Source organism: Aulonocara sp. 'chitande type north' Nkhata Bay, linkage group LG1 (assembly GCF_057382095.1).
Source record: "Aulonocara sp. 'chitande type north' Nkhata Bay isolate Kocher_YH1m ecotype deep benthic linkage group LG1, A_spYH_male_GT1.1, whole genome shotgun sequence".
Lineage (NCBI taxonomy): Eukaryota > Metazoa > Chordata > Actinopteri > Cichliformes > Cichlidae > Aulonocara > Aulonocara sp. 'chitande type north' Nkhata Bay.
The window spans coordinates 16,963,853-16,984,379 of NC_141344.1; the positions used below are offsets into that span (position 1 = coordinate 16,963,853).

Below are 20,527 nucleotides of genomic sequence, written 5' to 3' on the forward strand. Positions count from 1 at the left end.
GCTTGTAAAATCACATTTTTGTAGCTGCCTGCGTCTTTTTAGGCAGTGACTTTTTGAAGCCTCTATACTCTCTACATGGCTCTGTAACTTTGCTGGCATGTGGTTTCAAAATGACAATAGAAGTATATGAGATTGTTTCTTGGGAAATGGATGCACATGGTCCTCTCTTTATGCTCAGCGAAGACATCTGTTGTACTACACAACTGTCTATCTTCAGCATTGGATTTGCATCTTTGTGATATAGGTTAAGGTTGTTAGCTTGTACATAAACTAAAAGGTGGGCCAGATGAAAATTTGTGAAGGGTTGGATTTTGAGTTTTACGTGTTTCCTAGATAAATAATTTAATTGATTTTTTTTTTTACATGAGATCACTACTCATGTGCAAAGTGCCTGAATTATATAAAGAAAGGCAGGATGATAAAACATACATTTTCCTGTCCTATACTCTGTCCTCATTTTACTCCAGTGCTGAGCGATAGGCAGCTATAAGCAGAGTTCTCTGCATGGGCAGGTGAAATTGACCTTTTCCCCCATCTGACAGTCAGTCGCGCTGACTCGGTAATTAATTGCCATGTTAAATCATGCTAAATTATTTAATCAGGGAATGCAAAAGGGCATAATATTTCAAGGCCATGCAAGATAATGATATCGAACAAAATTTATGTAATAGAAAAGGGAATCTATGGACTAGTGGTCCTGCTGTAATGATTTTAAACACTCCTGAGGCAGCAAAAGTTTTTAATTTGTTATTCATCAAGATACTAATGAATAACAAAAAGCTATTAAAGTCTTCATATGTCATCATTAAGTAGATTTTCCTGGTTTTTAACCAGCTATATGCACTTATCCTAAGACGTACCAAGCCTATGATTTACCTTTTTCCACCCTGCGGTCTGTCCTCGCTTCATCTGTTATAAAACAAAGCCTGGCTCCAAGTTTTCAGAGCACAGAACATTTGCTGTAGAGGTTAGTTTGGAATTCTTGTAGCATTTTTTTTTTTCATTCATTCATTTCTGTTGCAAATTTGGTAGTGTTTTGCCTGGTCGGTTCAGAATACAACAAAGAAGGGCGAGCCATGCTGAAGCAATTTCAGCCATGTCAGCATTTATTAATAGCAGCTCAACAAATATAAACCAAACGAACAAATGAAGGTGGCCACCCAGGAGAATAGCTGAAAATCAATCAAATCATAGCAAATGTAAATCTTGCTGGGTGGCTAAAAGGCACCAGCCTTCAAGGTGGGAGGAGAGAGAACCACGGTCAGAGAAAAGAAGCTTATACAGACTCCTGATCACGTGAATTCAGTCTGTGAGTGCAAAAACAGAGTCAGGGATTTGTATCAGAAATAAAAAGGAGGAAGCAGAAAGCAGGCCAAACAGCAACTATTGACGCAAGGCCATCACACTAATTGGTTTTAAAAACAGTTCCAATAACATCAGTGTCAGTGACTCATTTTTATAAGACTATTATACTCTCCAATTTCTAAATTTGATTAGGCAGACGTAAAACTGCCAGTATTAATTAAAATCCTGCTATTATTATTACTATGGTGCCAAAATACAGGAAGCATGTGCTTCAAGATTTTTCCCAAGTGTCACTTATCCAGAGAGCTCAAGGTTGTTCATTTTTGTTTACTGTTTGGTAACGTCAAAAAATAACCTTTAGTTTTAGCTTTTTCATAAATATAGACACATCAATAATGTAAACCGATAGACAAGGAATACTGTGGTTTGACTTACTTTGCCATCCTGTTAATTTAGCTCATCCAAAAGAATGGCTTATGGGATATCGAAGCATCCATCGATGGTCTGTTAGCTCGATTATCTCTTCTGCAATGCCACAATTCAAGTATTGGTTAGATTTTAGTGAAGTTTGTACACAATGATCTGCTAATGGGGCTTCACCGAAACTTCCCAAGGTTATGGTCATATTTGTAATTTCACTGGTGCTTTTTCCACTTTTACAAGAATTGCTACTTAAGTTTTTGCAGATATAACTGTTTGTGAACCTCCGTGGATTTTAGATGTCATTAGTTTGTGTAATTCAGCCAACGAATGACAAGAAGCAACATAACATTCTTCTGTACTTCATCTATTATATTAACCTGTCAATTGTGATTGATCATGAGCCGGATGAGCTATTTTCTGATTGACTTTCCATTCAGTATAACAAGAGAGTGGAATATTAGATATACTTTAAACTTAGATTAAAGGGGGTAAAATGCCACACTGTTGCATTTCAAAAAATTGTTATCATGCATCAACTAATACACATAGCTTGTAAAAACCAAAACGTTTTTTTTGTCAACATCTAAAATCATGTCATTTAATTTTATTTTAATTTTATTACATGATTATGTGCATCCGTGTATAGTGTATCTCTAATAGCCTTAAACCTAAAACTCTCTCACACCGACAGGGTAACCACAATCTGTCCACCTCTATAAATTTTTATATGTTTCTATGCAGCCTCAGACTATAGAGTGGGGCTAGCTCTGCAGCACTGCCTCAGTTAGAGCACGGGGAGGGTAGCCACTGTTCCACTGTCTTTCTTTGCTGTTATCAATTTTAGGCAGACAATTAGGGGATAGACCATAGTGCTTTGATGTCACTGTCAGCCTCGTGGTCTTTTGAGCCGAGGCTTGATCGGCTCTAATTCCAAGTAGAATACGGCGTTTGAAGCAAGTAAAAACAACAGTTTGGATGAAGCAATTGTTTGTCCAGCCTTGCTTCACTCTGGAAATAATCTGACGTGTACTTTGCACATACATCGACACTGCATATGTAGTACAGACACAAAACGGGAAGATAAATGTCCAAAAATCCTTCATATTGCCAATTTTTTTTTAGCAAGAGAATTAGATGATTATTTTGTTATTACATGTTTCAAATATAATAATGGTAGTAAAGTTTTTTGTCAGTAAGATGATTTTTCTATCGTTTGCTTTCATTTTACTGCAAAACGAATGAGTCTCAGTGAACAAAATGAACATACTTGATTGAATACTGTTGATTTCACTGATATACTAAGAGCAGGCAGCATTTGGTGATGATTTTAACATGAGCACACATCTTTTTTATCCTTTTTTTGCTATGCAAAAAAAAAAAAAAATACAGTAATAGCACATTGTGGTAACAGGACAAAGGCTTGAGTGAGCGAGAGAGGAAGGTGAGGTTGTTAAAGCGAGGGATGACATAACCTGGCTCTGAGCCCAGCTTCCTGAGAGCTCACCGCCTTTCTTGTTGCTATGGTTACTTGCAGCAAGTTGCCAAGTGAGGATGGTTCCGTCATCAGCAACGAATCAGAGAAGCCCAATTCCGGCAGGGGCCTGACGGTGTCGAAAATCACAGCACAGCAGAAACTGACAAAGGAGGAGACTCGCAAGAGGGACGGTGAGAGTTACACGCTGATGCAAATACAAATAATTTGCTCTATAGCTCCTTTGCGGACGAGGTCAGGTGTATGACAGATGTTTTTCCATTCTCTCCTATGCAAAACACTTGCATAGGAGGGATGTCTACTACATTTCTACTGCGGCTATTTTTACATTCTAAAGTAGGTACCTCTTCAGCAATAAGCATAGATAGATCTGATCAATATTACATGAAACAGAGAGTCTGCTGGAATAATACACCGTGTCAGACTAGCAGATGCTGTGACACACTGACACAAACACATGCTTGAACACATGTATTAATGCAAAACATAAAAAAAGCCAAACGACCATGTGAAGTCAGCCTTCTCGTGCTCTTTGAGCATTCTGTGCAGTTTATGCGAAATCCATTTAGATGTTGAATTATTTGCTCTTCTATTCTCGTCCACTGAAGCTAAATGTTCTATATGTGGTGGATGTGAGTGAAATTAATCTAATACTCTTTAAATTAGATCAGGGGTGCTCGATTATGATATTCTTAATGCTTAGTTTTGAATAATTCATCAGCTGAGTTAAGGGAAAGCTAGGACTGAATCTAGTTTGTCTGATGCTGAACGAGGAACTAAAGTGCAAAGTCAGTTTTTCTTCATTTATCACAGAGATGCAATGCCACAAGTTTGGAAGTCAAATCTATCTTTGTGATCTATTGTCTCCATCCAAAAACTCGTTTGCTGACACAGACAACTGATGTTTGACATAATCCCAAGTGTCAAGAGGTGACAGGAGCCCTTGGGTGGGCAGGCGGGGGTGGTTATCAGACAGACAGACAAAGAGAGAGTGTGACCGTTTATTCCTCTTTGACTGACAATGTAATGATTAGAGGTATTTGTAGTCTCTTTGTGAGTGAACTCCTTCTCTGTTCTTCAGATCCATATGACACCTCCTCTGGCTCCCTGCAGCTTATCTCCATAAAGCCAGTGGCAGCACAGACCAACTACTCACATCCGGCATCCTCTGACCGCAGCCAGGACTCGGCTATTGTCAATGGAGAGGTGATGCAAATGCACACATCCTCTCAGTTGGATACTTTTTGAACAAAAAAACGTGTCATATAAGCTGGAAGACAGAATTCTGTCCTTGCATACTTCTCTCTTAAGTTTAAAATCGCCAGGAAAAAGTTGGCACAAGGTCACATCTTTCTGTGTGCTACCCACAAATAAGCACATTTTTAATCAACATCAACTTACAGTGAGTCTAAAGAAGAACCTGGAAGTGGATAGTTCAATAATTTATTCTTGGGTTTTAATTTATTTTTCATGTCAGTTGTAATACTGAAGCAACATAATGAATTTTTAATAAGGGTTCATTTTCTATTCACACCTGCCTTCTAAGACAAACCTGTAACTGCATACAGAATAACCTCATGTCTGCATTTGTTCTGATTGTCCTCTGTTCTGCTACATCCTGTGGCCTACCCTCTCTGCAGGTGAACTTGGCACTGAAGCAGAAGTCAGACATTGAACACTACAGGAACAAGCTGAGGCTGAAGGCTAAAAGGAAGGGCTATTATGATTTCCCGTCCACCAATGGCAGCAGCAGTGGCCGGGCTGTGGCACAGAGACAGCGACACGGTCATGAGAGGGCTGCCGATGAGCATGGAAGACCGCTGGAGCCTGATGATGAGCGAGGTTCTACTTATGTCAAGTCTCACAGAAGGTGAGGGGAGAGTAGGGAAGCAGCTGGAAACAAGATTTTACTGACTGTCAACACAAAGAAAGATCCATTCTTGCTTACAAGTTTGACCCACCACATGTATCATGTTCTTCATATTGGTTGATTGGACTTTTAATCATGGACTGCTAGCAATCTCTGCTCACCCCTGCTGTGCCTAATTAGCTTACCTCTATAAGTGAAAGTGCCTCCTCTAATACTGTTATTATCCATTTATGCCATAGTAGGTAGTGGGAGTCCCATTAGGCCTTTCTGATTAGACTGATCCAAATTCAGAGCTTCCCTAATGGAGACAATTCAGGGTTTTGGATGGACCACTATGCTGGTTCTGTCCTGTTTCAACCACACAGATGCACAAAAACATGTGTAGTGTCACGGTCCGCTGTGACGGACCGAGTGGAGAATGCGTGTAATGGACCCAGGTGCGTACACAAGTGAGCAGACGGGAGTGAGTTTTAACAAAAGGCGAGCCTTTAAGATGGCTGAAAACAAGGTGTGCAAATACAGCAGGGATGGCGTGGCTAAACAAAAACCTAAACTGAGAACAAACTATGGTGAGGCTATGGCTTGGAAGACAACAGACCAGGCATGGAAACACGGAGGGTGGGAACACAGACGACGCGACACAGACTGTATGAAACACAGAGACTAAATACACATGAGGGATGATCAGGGGAAGTGGATGCACACGGGGAACACAGGTGACACTGATAATCATAACAAGACACGGCAGGAGTGAACGTAACACTGATGGGAGATGGGCAAAGTAAAGCAGGAAGTACACAGAGGTTCAAACAGGAGGAGAGAGAGCACGGGGAGAACGCAGACATAACGGGCTGGGGAAAACATAGAATAAAACACAAAGAGAGACGAGGGCTCATAAATACACAGAGGGGCACACAGGGGGTAAGAGTCACGAAGGGAAAACACATAAGGAACAACGTAACAGATCAACCCAGGAAGCATGGCCTAAATAAAGAACAAAATACAAAAATACATGAAAACTAAGAATACTGGGCCCACATGGCCCAGGATCATGACAGTGTAGTACTTGTACTTTACATTTAGACATCAGAATAACTCACACTCATCTGCTAAGCAGCAATGTTCAAACCAGAAAGTGGGTTTGTGTGTTCACTTGATGACCATTTTACTTTGAAAAAAATTAATCTTTCAAACAATTATTTGAAATCTGTCCCAGAACTTTTCTTTGATATTCTTGGGATTTTCTAACATATCACATCTCATCCCTCTGTTAACATTTCAGGTAGCATGTATACTTTTCCTCGCCCTGTTCATAATGTCTGGCTCAATAAAAACTGTAAGGTTTATTGTCTTCCTTCACCCATCACTACTTGCCACTGCGGGGAAATTAAAACTGAAAGAGTAAATGTTTTAAGTTAATAACAAAACCAGATTTGATTTGCACTGAATCCACTCTTTACTCTAATTGGCAGGCACTCGCAGGTAGGGCAGGCGGCCTATCGAAGCAGACAAAGCTTAAGCAGTCCGAGCCCCGGAGGAACAGAGATGGACCTGCTTGTAATGAGAGAGAGACCCAGGAGAGGCATCCGCAACAGCGGCTATGATGTGAGTTATATTTCAACACCGACCCTGTCTGCCCAACTAGATCATCCAGCTAGCAGTTAAAAGATAACTCTACACAGGTTCAAGTCTATTTTAAAAAATATGCACCAGTTTATTAAAGATTTGGTAATTTTAACTCTTTTTGTTACTCTTGTCCTTGCTGCCTGTGAAGCGATCCTCTGATGGGGAATTAAAATCCACAGGCTTCATTGTGAGTAAAAGATATTTCCACAGTTCAGCTAAAACTATAATGAGGGTTCATCTGTCTGTGTTGGGCAAACAGAATGCATGTCTTTCAAATTTCCAGCTAATTTTAGTGCAAATTTTCCCCTTCGTATTTCTGTAGACATTGTTAAGCTGCTGTGCAGCTGTAGAGGGACACTTAAGACAAGAGGAAATTTTGTACAGACTACCAGCAAAATGGGGGAAGAGCAGCTTGACAAGACTAAAGCAGTTTTTCACATTTGGCACTGCAGCCCTGAACCTTTCTCGACATTATCCCGCAGAGCTGTATGCGAGAAGCGCATGTCTGACTCAGTCAGAGAATACAATAGGTAATTACCTGGAGAATTTACATCGGGTGAGTGGACGCCGTGTGTCTTGCCTCCTGCAAGCTCTACCCAGGCAGCACCCTCACCTGAACCAAACAGAGTATTTCCAGAGCTGAGAACGCAGCTTTCCTGTAAGAGAAAGGCTTCAGTTAGACATAGGGATGTGTTAGAACACATTAAAAGGCGTTTCTGCGCAGCCATTTTACACTGAATTGCATTAAGAGATCATATCATGTGGGAGTATAGCATTTGTAAAAGCCTGCTTAAAGACAGAGGAAGATATTTATGTGTAAACTTATTTAACAAAGCATTTTAGCAACACTGAAACAAATGCTGGTATTTATTAAATGTATTAATACGAGGTAATTTGCAACCTGTGTGTAGAAGACTGCACAAGTGACTTTTACTTTTCTGATGTATTACTCTTCAACGGTGCCCGTGTTTCCCATTCATTTTAATAGTAATTAAAGAAAAGGTTGCCTATTTGCACTGAATTAAAAGATCAAAATCAATCCCTGCTGGAGTTCAGCCTTATTCTCTATGCAGCAACAGAGCTAGAAATGAGTTATATTCAACTCAGGTGTGGTTTCAAGTGTGCCCCAGCCTGCTGAAGGTAGAAAAGTGGTTCATTTATAATTAAGAGCTAAGATTTATTGGGTCCTGTCGTTTTGATATATAATGCATCTCAGGAAGACTGGTTTATGTCCCTACTGTTTTATTGGTCCATTATGGTTCTGTGTATGGCTTTTTTCTGTCATGAAGACCAAACACAGGCATGGGAGCTTCTAAGAGCAATCAGGCAGACCATTCCTAAAGAGGGCTTTCATTCTGAGCCAGTGCTGGAAATATTTCTCTGAACTTCCACTGACCTGACAGCCATCTGACTTTTCATGGGAGAAAAATAAAAGGGTCTACTGGCTACTTATAGCTGTAGTTTGGGCGCCTATGTTGAATCTTACTGTTTTATGCAATTCTGTTGCTTTGTCTTCTGTTGCAGGTTCAAATCTGGTCTGGCAGCTTTTTGCTTCCAGTTTAAATAGATCAGGTGTTTGAGATGACTAGCTGGTATCGCAAGCAAAACAGTGTGTTGAAGTCTTTGTTACCAACCTTTCGGCTCTGTTAGAAACATGGCACAATGGCCAGTACAAATTACAAGATCCTTTCTCAGAACTCCTGGCCCTGTACATTACAGAGGGCCTCGTGTAGCTGCAGGCTCCATCATTGCAGATATATTTCTCTGATGTTCTGTGTTGCAAGAGGGGCTGATTTATGAGGTGCACCACACTAGGTCTCCCATGACTAGTCTGTAGTCGCACAGGAAGTAGGACAGCCTCAACTCATATTAATTTATCACTAAGTATGAGGACTGATTTCATGTGGCTAAAGAGAAAGTAAGAAAAGATGGAGGAGATTAAGTCTGGGAGTGGAATACATAGAGTTGAGAGGACAGTGGTTATGTATAAAGTATCAGTGGCCCTTCTCCTAAGCTTACTGTAACCAAACTCATAACAACATTGGATTAAACTATTACAGCAAATTAATCTAGTACACTCAAGTGTATGTTAAACAGCCTCTTCTAGCTCAGTCAGCACTTTGTTTGCAACCAAGTGACAGAGTTACAAAATACATTACAGGACTTGTATCTGTTAGCATCCGGACAATTCAGTGTGGAAAGGCTACGTTTAAAAGTATCACAAAAATTTGAAAGTCAAAGCATGCTTTCCACAAACCATCAGCATAAAGCTACCGTGAAACTGATGCTTTTATTCTCTGAGGGCTAAAGTCATCACTGGTGACAACCCTAACCCTAGCCTAAGCTCTAATCATAACCCTGTATTTTGAGAAAAAAATAGGCTTTGATGTGTCTCAGTTGGAATGATCATTTCTTTGTGACTTGATTGCTAAAATCTTAACTGTCAACCTGAGATTAGGGTTTGGGTCACCACAGATAATTTCTTAGGCCTCAGAGGGTTAAACTTGTGCCAAAATTGCATATCTCATCAGTCTTGTTTGTATGTTGCTTGTTTTGTTGTTGTTGTTGTTATTTAAGAAAATGAAACAGATAAATATAGGCTTTTCTACCAAATGTACAAGTTGTCAGACTTTGCAAAAGTATGTTTAGTCTCAGTTCACAATAGTTTCCCTACGGTAATATTTTCAGACTGAGCCAGAGTTGATTGAGGAGACAAATGTTGATCGTATCATGGGACCGCGGGGATACATGTATGGACGGGGCTTGAAAGGCCACTCAGAGACATCCACTCTCAGCTCGCAACCGTCGATTGATGAAGTGCGACAGCAGATGCACCTGCTGCTAGAGGAGGCTTTCAGTCTGGCTTCAGGGGGGCAGTCCACATCTGGAAGGCACTCCCACCACCACCAACCAAACCACTACAACCCTGCGCCGGCTCCCCTCCCTTATGCAGATGTGGTGACCAGTGCACCGGGTACAATGAGCTCTGGACAGGGAGGCCTCCAGTGGGTGCCATCTTATGGTACAGATATGTATCAGTGTAGCCTGCCTGAACCAGTAAGTTGGCTGAGAATCACTTGTGCTCTCTAATACCTGTAATAAAGAAACGTTAACCCTAAATGGCTTTCACAATCTGTTTTAAGGCCTTTCGCTTCACCCAGCTTCCTGAGGCCATGGGTTCTCCTCCCCCTTTACCACCTCGCACTGGGCCCCCTCCTGGGACTTCTCTAAGACGGTAATGCTGAAGATATACACGAGCACAGCTGCAGACAGACCGTGATACTGCTGCCTGTATTTCCCAAAACCCATAAGATATTCAACATTTATTCATATTTAAATGCATATTCAGGGACTAGATAGTCACTGGGTGATGTACTGTGGCCAGCGCGATTTTAGGGCTTCTGTAAATTTTAATATTGGAGCAGTGCATTGAGAGATGGGAAGAATGTTAATAAGGTGCCCACTTTTTCACTCAGCATGTGTCTGCCATCTAGTGGTGTAGTATTGCAGCATGTCTTTGTTTATTGCCTCTCCAATCTCTGTCCAACTTAGTTCCACTTCTGACTTGGGGCCTAAGGGAAGGAGCTTAGAGACATCTGTCGCTGAAATGCAGAGTCAACATGACAACAACCCATATGGGCCAACCACTAGAGCAGCACTTCCATCTATCACTGCAGAGCAGCCTGTGTCCAACTACTCAGGTAAGCATAACAAGGAGATGACTTTGCATTTTAAAAGCAACCCACAGTGTGTTCCAGTGTGCTTAAATGCCAACATTACTTTGTCAAGAATGGAAAAATATTTGGACAAATTAAAATGCTTGAGGTGAAAAGCTGAAATCTATGAACCCACAAATGAAATGAGTCAGTGCCACTCTCTCTTCTCTATTTTTCACAGGAAACCCAATCACGGCTGTCTATGCCATCCCAGCCACGAGGCCCGGTTACTCAGAATACTTTGTGTCCACACCGCCCACCTCCTACCACAGTCCCTCTTGGATGTCTTATCCACCTGAACCCGAGGATGTGCCGCCACAGTGGGCAGATTCTGTAAGGAAGCTCATTTTGCCCGAAGCACCCGAGCCTACTGCAGAATAATTAATGTACAGCGGTAGAATGTCGTTACCAGATGTCGGAATTAAACAGGACAGTCCGGCTTAAGCTGTTGTCCCATAGCTCCAAGAGATCCTTGGACTAATAATTAGATCTTTAAAATAAACTCCTCCAAATGAATTTCTTGAAGGATTAAGAATAAATCAAGACTCTGAACAGGTTAGAGAATGGCTACAAACATAACATACATGTAAGGTTGTTTTTTTTTGTTTTCTCTTATTTTCATACAGTTTCCTGAAACACACTATTAATATGATAAAATATATTAGATAATATTAAAATGCTTCTCCATAAGTTCAATTCAAGCCCAAAGAGCCATAAAGCGTGGTACTGAACTGACATGAATTAATAATAAAAAGTCGCGTAGTTGGGATACCCCTCCCCATTAAACATTTTTTTTGTCCTTTGTCTCATTATGGAACTGACATTGATCCAAAACACATTTTCTGCCCAGTCTTTAACTTTGAAGATGACTGGAACTCACTTAACTTAGTAGCTGTTAAGCACAGTCCTAAATGTTCTTTGTTTTTCATTACAATTGGAAAGGCTCCATTTGTCTTGTTAGATGTGTTATTGCAACCCGTGTGGCCTATGTGTCCCTCCCTCCCTGCACTCTCCCTGTTTGTATGAAATGTTTTTTGTCTTTTTTTTTTTTTCTTGTCTCTTTGCCTGTTTCAACCAAATGCATTCATGCAGTGTCTTTTTGCAGAACCAGTGTCATTTAGAAACCATTTGCTGAACTGAATTTATGGCTGGCGTTGAGTGGACACAACAAAACACTGGGGTAGTTGAGCACATTTCTTAAATGAACACCTTTTTAAAAAATTTACTGTTTGCTTTTTTTCCCTTTTTTTTTTTAGTTTTGTGGTGTGTAATGCTGACACTTAAAATTTGTGTCTTCATGCAAGAGTAGATTTTTGTTCGAAGCAATGTTTGAATCAAGTTGCATCTTAGTTTAATATTTTTGTAGAGCTCCACACTCATTACTTTCCTTGTTACGTTGGTCCATTTTTTTGTATATTTTGCGTTATCACCCATTCTTTTAAATTAGTGGTTCAAGAGAAACTGTTCACTCAGCAAGATGGAAAACTAACGAATATTCTGTCTTCTAACAAAGTCATCTTTAGTGGGCAGTAGTAATGATGTTTCTGTATTTCTGATGTCCTGTTCATCTTGTTTTTCAGGTGCCCCTGCCTGGGTACGTAGAGGCTTTTCCTCATCCTCGCTACCCACAGGGGAGCCCCACCAGGCTGCCTCTGCAGTATAACCAGACACTGGAGCAGCCACCACCTGCCCCAAGCACATCATCCCAGCAAAGTCTACCCCAGGTGCTGAAGGACATGGACAGTATGCCCCTGAGCAGCCTCTCCACCTCTGCACTTGTGCAAGCAATCCGACAGGAGGTGGCAAAGCTAGCGAAGAAGCAGAATGACATGTTTGAGTTCTAGGTTTGATTCTGCTCCTATGTGTGCAGGACATGCACACAGTGGTGGCATTCCTATGGACAGATTTTTGATGTTTGTACTCTATAACAGACTGATGTTCTTTATCCACTGATGATCCACTTATTGATTTCTTTTCATACACCATTGATGTTTTTTTTAGCTCCTGACTTTAGGGAAATGAACAAAAGATTATTGCCATCCTCTGTTGATGATGTCCAAAGTAAGTACACACATCTCTCTGTAGATATGTCAATAGGAGACGCTAAATATGGAAAATGTCTTTTTTTCCCATGATCTCAATTTTTTTGGTAATCAGAGTTAATTGAGAAGAGACAACCCCGTAGCGTTATTGTCTGTACTGAGAGGACCAAATTCTTCCTGTCAGATGGGTAAGTATAAACCACAGTGTATATGAGCATGTACAGTATAAGGACATTGTGTATCTAATCTCCTTTTATAGAACGTTAGCTTGAACAAGATGGGCTCGATCAATATCTGCTAATATCCGAATCCATACAATATCAAACCAGTGCATCGCTTTTTAATGTTTGTTTGCAGATCACATAATAACACCAATAACAACAAATGCTTGTTATCTTGGTGGACTAATATTGTTTTTCTTTATTTAGTTTAAACTAGTTTCTTTAAATTAAGAAATGGTTTAAATACAGTGAATGGGTATTTGTGTTTTCAGTTTAACCCAAGTTAACATGACGATGCATCCATGATGATGTGACTGATGAACTGTATATCTCCGTGTATGCAAAGTGAGAGAATCATTCATGACTGCAGTATTTGTTGGGTGTTCAAAAAGTAAATTCACTTGGTTAGCATTAAGAGACCTTTCCTTTGAACAGTAATAGGTGGTTATTATAGTATATTACTGTTGTCAAATACTTAACCATATGTTTGGCTTTTTTAATGTCGAAAACACAAACACTTTGGCTTTTGCAAACCCAAATGAACAACTTTGAAGTCAAATTTATATGCTCAGCTGGATTTTTATACTTTATCATTTGCCGATGATTCAGCACACCTACTCTACAATTTCAAATCCTTAAACAAAATCCAGTCTCTTAACTTCTAGTAGTATCGGCATCGTTTCTTGTGAAGTTCAACTATAAAGATAGTGAGTATATGCTTGTTTACTGCCCCTAAAGCATCTCGATGGTCTCAATGAGCACATTTAATGAATAAAATGCCACGTTTGTTTAAAGTACTGACACATAATGAGGTTCTGCATCACCGCTCCCATTCAGAGGTTTAAGCGCACAAGCCATCGTGTCATGGTTCAGAAACAGTGTTCAAGATGAACATATCACTGTGGATCATCATTGTGCCCTGGAGTCATGCTATAGAAGACAATTACCTTCATTTTTTTGGGAAGTTTTCATATGTAATGAAACTAAGCCAGGTCATACATAACAATATAAAACATGTCTGCCAACCTTGAAAGTTAAAATGTGAGTATTAATGATAGTGATCCAGGCCCAGTAAATACAGGATATATAGTACATAAATTTACAGGTTAAATAAAAGACCAAGCCTTGAATAGTATAAAGGACACTTATTACAATTATTTTAGCAAGGACAAGAAGAAAGGCGGTCACGATTATTCTCTAGAAAAATGAAAAGAAATCCTGCTGACTTTTCTAATGGGATGGGTTTAATTTAGCCATCTTTATGAACTTTGTCAGCCTCATGTTAGGACACCATATTAGGCCCCAAAACAAATGTTTAAAACTCCCATTGAAGGAATTCTTTCCTCATATTTCACTGTGGCATGAAAGGCTCTAGCAGGTTAGTTTGAACTCTTCATGCATAATTGCTTGCACGGGAACTGAAAGTGGGACTGACTGAAGATGAGTGCATGTAGGCCTACACCAGGGATGCTGCAATATATTTGTATACACACTGAGATGGTATAGATTGCCTACTTTTATTGATATTCACGTGGAATGCTTTGCTGATTATATTCTGATCAATGCTGTTGTGGGTAAACAGTCAGTGGTGACATAAAGAGTGAAGATGCCTTCAAATCATTGTTTCCTTTTATAGAGCAGTATTGCTTTTTCAGCAATCCTGGATGAATTTAGCCTTTTTGCCTCATGATTACTTAAAAAGTCTCCTTCTTTTCCAGTAACTGTTATTTTATACTCATCCCTGTTGATGTGTATGTAGTAATGAAGAAATCTTGTCTGTCCTAAACTCAACACAAACTGTCTGCTTGTTTTTATTAATTTTACTGATTATTCAGACAAGCACTTGTGTCTTAAAAGCTGTAGGTAATACAGTGAAACCATTTTTGTGAGTACCAGAAGTGAAGACCTTTCCACATTCTCATGCTGGATATCTGAGAAAACTTAGTGATATGAAACAAAGGGGTTTTAGGATATTATTTGATTTGAAAAAAGATGAGTATTTATTCTCTAAAATTAAATGCAAAGTGAACTAAATCTATTAAAAAAAAATCAGTGTTTTTTTTTCTTCCAGGCTGGTTTCTTATTTCTCTTCATCTGTTTGACCTTGTTAGATTCAATGATCCTCTCATATTACTCTGACAGAGAGATGAAGAGAATGATTGAGAGGGACAGAAGTTTTAGCCCAGATGATTAAAATGGAATAAAAGGTTTTATTTGGAGAGCAAATCAGTCCCTCCATCGTTTTTTACCCCGAAAATCAGTTTACCTGTCGAGCATTATCGAAGCGGTCAGAGCAACTTATTGTGTAACCATGTGTGTAGTTGTTATCTTGGTATCCTAATTTACTACATGTTCTGTAAGACATGCTAACATGGAGACACAGACGTGGTTGATGGTAATTCAGAAAAACAACAGATGGTTATAAATGTGTAAAGTAACTTGTTTTCATAGACTGCATTGGTTGTGAGCCAACAGCTTTTGCTGTGTGCAGCCACCAGAGGCAGCACTACGCAACTGATTACAAAATTGAAGCTTTCTTTCATTTTAAAAGTTTTTGGGCTCAAATAGCATGACAGCCACATCCATGATTGCCATATTGCCAGGAAATATATCTCTCCTGTAAGTAAGTTGCTTATTTTTGAATACCGTAGAAGAAATAAGCTCCGTAAGCTAACACAGCTGATTTAAATGGCTAAATTACCTCATCAGCATGTCTTGAAGTTCTCCAGAGGCCTGGTAATGAACTAATCGTTTGATTCAAGTGTGTTGACCCAGGGTGAGATCTAAAACCTGCAGGACACCGGCCCTTGAGGCCTGGAGTTGGAAACCCCTGTTGTATGGCAGCATGACTTTAGTAGAGATACATAGTATATGAGCAGGGTTCTGGGGCACACTTGGCATATTACTATAGGTGAATTCACCTGCAACAATTGAAAGCTTCAACAGGCCTTAACTTGCATAAACTCAAGCAAATATTTAAAAAGTAATGTGTCTTATAATATAGAAAGCTGTCTCTTGTCAAAGACTTCTTTGACCTGACTCGGTTCTGTAACACATCAGCAAACTGTGGAGCAAGCATATTCTTGTTTGTGTTACCTGCCAGTTCAGGTCCATGAATAAAAGTGTCATTTCTGACACTACTGCAGAAGTTTGCAGCAAGCTCAACACCCATCAGAGTAGCTAGAGATTATATGAGCTAAGACCCAAAGTGCCATTCTGATGCCACTGAAAGTGCTACAGCTGTGACAGGTACCAGTGCAGCAAAAACTATTCTGTCATGTTGACAGGTGAGCATACTCAAATTTACTCTACTCACATATAGTGTTTGACTTTGCACACATACCATTTTTGACAGTTGAGCTGCAGTGAATCATATCACTGGCAGGGCGGATTGAATGTAGCTTTATTTTCCTTCAGTACTAATAACAGTCATAATCATACTGTACGCAAACGCGCGTTCCAACTTCTTATCTGGTGCGCGTCTTTTATTTTGACCCCGAATGCGCTCCTGCGGACCACTTGTGTGCAGCCCTGCCTATAACCATCCCTTTCTTGTTGAAAAAATGAGGTAAAATTACCTAGAGACTCAGGTGTATGTCTTTGTTGGCTATATTTACAGCAGCTGTAGGGAATGGAGTTAAAGTCATTTTGCTTTTCTAAAATCAGAAATATTAACAAGCACTTCTGGCAATGTAGCCTAATATACATTCTACCACAGAGATGCTTTCAGGTGCGGGTCCCAAAACAGAACAGAAGAATCTGAGATGAAATATTTAAAAAACAATTACAGACTTTTACAGAAATTTCTCTGAACTTTAACATAAATTTAACATAACTAAAGAGCTAGCATATTCTTGTTTCAAGGTCAAATGACTTGTGTTAATTCACTATAATACAGTGCTTCTGTTCATATGACCTTATTGACAAAAATACTTATGTATGTCATATTTTATTATCGTCATGTTTTGTGTACCAGCATGAGCGCCAGGCACTGTTGCCTTTTGTATGTGTGTGTGTGTGTGTGTGTGTACAAAAATAATGCATTAAATCTGTAGTTCAGTATTTTACCACTAGGGCTCTCCCTAGTGCCATGCAAACAAACGCCCTCTCTCTGGAAATGGTAAATAGGCTTCCAAGTCAGAACACATCTAAATCGCCTTTACTTGCATAAAGAGAGAGCTGCACTGGTAATATGCACAAAATGTTACATGAGATGGACACAGTATCAGGAAAATTATACAAAACTGGATTATACGATACAATTAAGTAGAATGAACCAAAAGTAAACGAAATTTTATCATGTATCAAGTTGCATTTAAATCTTTTTTTAGTAATGCAATCTGCTCAAGAATAGATGCACAGACGGGAATATACAAGACTGAGATGTTTCTTGCCTGTTGTTGCCATAAACATCAGAGTCTCCTTCACTCAAAAATCAAAGTGACGTCTTTTTGTTCACCTTTGTTGTGCAGATTGAAGTATGTTCAGGATCAAATAGCAGAAGGTTGTTTCAGATGAATCTGCTGAGAGTGGGAATTTTGTTTGTGACTTGTAAATGCAATCTTGATTTGTGACATAAGAAAAACCAGGGACTAAACCATAATTCAACTTAAACCAGTGTGATGTGAAACCTTGCAGCTGCTGTGGTTTCCAAATGCACAGTTCAATCCTGTTAGCCCCATGAAAGATGTATATGTATTCGTTAGAAGTTAGACCACCATCATCATTCATATGACACATTCTAAAGTCAGCTCTGTGTCATAACATGTCCAGTTTGTGTCCATATATACTGCATATATTAGTTATCAATGCAAATACACATACAAATCCAAATACACATTAAGGTTTGAAGAAAAGTGGGGAGACTTAAAACTTTTGGCAGATTTTAATGAGAATACCAAATCTGTACGGTTCAGATGCTTTTGTCCATCACCATGCTTTGATGTTGCTGCACAATTTTTTAGGCCTCATATCCACACCTCTGCTTTTCTGTCCCCTCTCCTGACTAACTCTTATCTATTTCCCCGAATCCTCGTTTAATTCAATGAAATGCACAACGCATGGAAGCAGTCGTTCTTGTATTTGATATTCTTTTTCCCAGGTAGAGTGTAGATATAGTTAGAGCCTATTTGTCAGTTGTAATTAAATGTGATCGAACTCTGAAGGTCCATTATCTCTAATAAAGGCTGCTTAAAGTAATTATAATGCAGACTTCTGAGAAGACATCAGCACAGAGATTTGATAATGATCAGTACAAGGACCGGTCAAGGGTGGAAAACAAACTTGAAAGTAACTTAACAAATTTCCTGTGATACCACAAGTGACATTTTCTCACATTGATATTCACAACTATGTTTGCACTTTTAACTCGTAAACTGAATTCTGACTGAGGTATTGCTGGGAGCAGAGAGAATTTGTGAAATGAAGTGTAACTGTTTTGGTATTAGTATGCGTCAGGAGGTCCCGATGAGGCAAATGATACATCACTTCGCCCTTAAATTACCTAATGACAACGGATATCCCCAAAGATAACAATCAGATCAATAAAGTATTCTGATTCTGATTCTGATTTTCTTCTTGTATCCATATCATTTGATATGGATGAAAATGACACATTGTTTTCCACTGACTGAACTCTTCCCCAGTGGTATAATTTTAATATGTGAACTCAGTGGGTGGTGGATTGAAAGTCAGACTCAGAACCAGACAGACTGAGTCTCATTAACTGAGGCGCCTCTGAACTACACGGTGGAATAGAACGTTAAAATTATCTTAGTGCCTGTCGTGCCTCTGCAGCATATGCTTCAGTTTGCATGAATCATGCGCGTACAGTAAATAAAGCAATACAACTTTTTCTGTGTCAGGGCAGTTGAGCTTTAAATAGACAAACCTTTAGGGTTTTCAGTACAGTGGTTGTGTGTGGTGTGATTCAGGCTGCCATTTCATGTAATTCTATTGATTATATCTGCCTACTCCAGTCGGTGCATCATAGCGAATTCCACTCTGCAGAAGTTCAGTCCACCTCCTTAAAAAAATGAGGGGACCACAGCCATGACCTGCTTACTCTAAGTTTAAAACTTTCCAAAGTTTATCACTCATAACTGACTCCATGAAGCTAAAATAACTGGATGTCCCTTTCTGCCTTTGCTTTTCCTTTCATGCACTCTCATATTTAGTGTTTTTGCAGTACGCTACTCTAGGGGCTGTCAAAGATACTTAACAGACAAATCATATGATAATAATGTATTGCAGTTGCTGTTACATTTATATGATTGAGATTTGTGTATTTTATTACTTGTGTGACCATTTGAAAATCAAAATGTTATTAACCTTATTAAATAAATTATAAGAAATCTAAATATTTGTCTGGTTAAACTGATCAACTAATGAACTAATTTGCTTGAAATACCTTTAAGTTGACATTTATTTTTCCACCAACTTCTCTATTATCTGCCAGAGATAGTGATTAGGAGAGGACCCAGATGCAGGACACAAAGGAGTAACAAACAAGAGCAATCTGTTTAATCAAGGCTGATGATGAGATTTGCGCATTAACAAAGTCCAAAAGGTAAAAACACAAGATGCACAGTGACATAGGTCAGCTAGAGGAACCTAACAGATAAACTAGATGTGGGAGACACTGGAGGATGTATATACAGAGCACTAATTAGAGAAAGAGACACAAGTGAGGGCAGAAAAACAACCGGGGAAAGCAATCAGGGAGAAGCACAGAATCACAAAGGAGGGAGAAGACAGGAAGTAAAACTAAAATTAAACACAAAAGAAAACAAACCTTCAAGATAAAACAGGCAATAGCTAAAGGACACTAACAAAGACCTGAAGAAAATTACTGAATAAGAAATCAGGGACAAGCGAACACAGCAACATAGACTAATACAGTTACTAATAATATACAGGGTGGGCCATTTATATGGATACACCGTAATAACATGGGAATAATAATAATAATAATAATAAACTTTATTTATAAAGCACACTAAAAAACCAAGGTGCTTGACAAAAATAAAATAGGAAAAGGGAGATGGGAGGGAAAAGAGAAAGGACCTGGCACGTATCAATTATAAAAACCTTGACAATCGTAAGATATAAAAGTAGTACACAAGCATAACGGATAAAAATGTACCAACGCACACCAAGTGTTAACTAGGTGGAAAGGCAAGATTAAACAAATAAGTCTTCAGCCGTGATTTAAACAGTGGCATAGAGTCAGACGCCCGAATAGCAGCAGGAAGGTTGTTCCATAAGACCGGGGCAGCTACAGCAAATGCGCGGTCACCGCGAGACTTCAGCCGAGAACGAGGTTGCTCCAGAAGAATTTGGGTAGCAGATCTAAGTGCTCTGACAGGAGTGTGTAACCTGAGAAGCTCATTGAGGTAGCTCGGCGCCAAATTATTAATGGTTTTGTAGGTGAAAAGTAATATTTTAAATTGAATACGGTATTTAATTGGAAGCCAGTGCAAGCCAGCAAGAACAGGAGTGATGGAAGAAAACTTCCTGCTACCTGTCAAAAGGCGTGCCGCCGCATTCTGGACAGTCTGCAATCTAACGAGAAGGGTGGAGGAAAGGCCAATGTAAAGAGAGTTGCAGTTGTCCAACCTGGAAGTCACGAATGCATGAATGAGTTTTTCCAGGTCAATGTGCGGAATATAGCGCTTAGCCTTAGAAATGAGGCGCAGCTGATTAAAACTAGACCTCACAACAGCAGACACTTGCTTGTCAAATTTAAGCGAGCTATCCAGTAGTATGCCCAAATTACTGGCATAATCAGAAGGAGAGCTAGCAAAAGGCATCAGAGCAGCACACAGTTGGTC

The 20,527-nt window shown here is 39.5% G+C and overlaps 1 protein-coding gene across 5 annotated transcripts in view; it reads left to right on the plus strand.

Annotated features, from left to right (window-relative positions):
• kiaa1549lb (KIAA1549-like b) overlaps positions 1 to 18,999 on the plus strand; it is a 62,804-nt gene extending 43,805 nt beyond the window's left edge. For 2 of the 5 annotated variants that reach the window (XM_086285953.1, XM_086285946.1), the window contains exons 14-23: positions 3,263 to 3,393; positions 4,302 to 4,426; positions 4,861 to 5,090; positions 6,563 to 6,695; positions 6,865 to 6,903; positions 9,405 to 9,773; positions 9,860 to 9,951; positions 10,269 to 10,417; positions 10,614 to 10,765; positions 12,013 to 18,998. In XM_086285953.1, the coding sequence (XP_086142079.1) occupies positions 3,263 to 3,393; positions 4,302 to 4,426; positions 4,861 to 5,090; positions 6,563 to 6,695; positions 6,865 to 6,903; positions 9,405 to 9,773; positions 9,860 to 9,951; positions 10,269 to 10,417; positions 10,614 to 10,765; positions 12,013 to 12,276 (1,684 nt within the window). In that variant the 3' untranslated portion in view covers positions 12,277 to 18,998. Of the gene's footprint in view, positions 1 to 3,262; positions 3,394 to 4,301; positions 4,427 to 4,860; positions 5,091 to 6,562; positions 6,696 to 6,864; positions 6,904 to 9,404; positions 9,774 to 9,859; positions 9,952 to 10,268; positions 10,418 to 10,613; positions 10,766 to 12,012 lie in introns of all 5 variants that reach the window. The other 3 variants (XM_086285936.1, XM_086285958.1, XM_086285940.1) reach the window with 3 other exon arrangements.
• Positions 19,000 to 20,527: the final 1,528 nt, after the last annotated feature.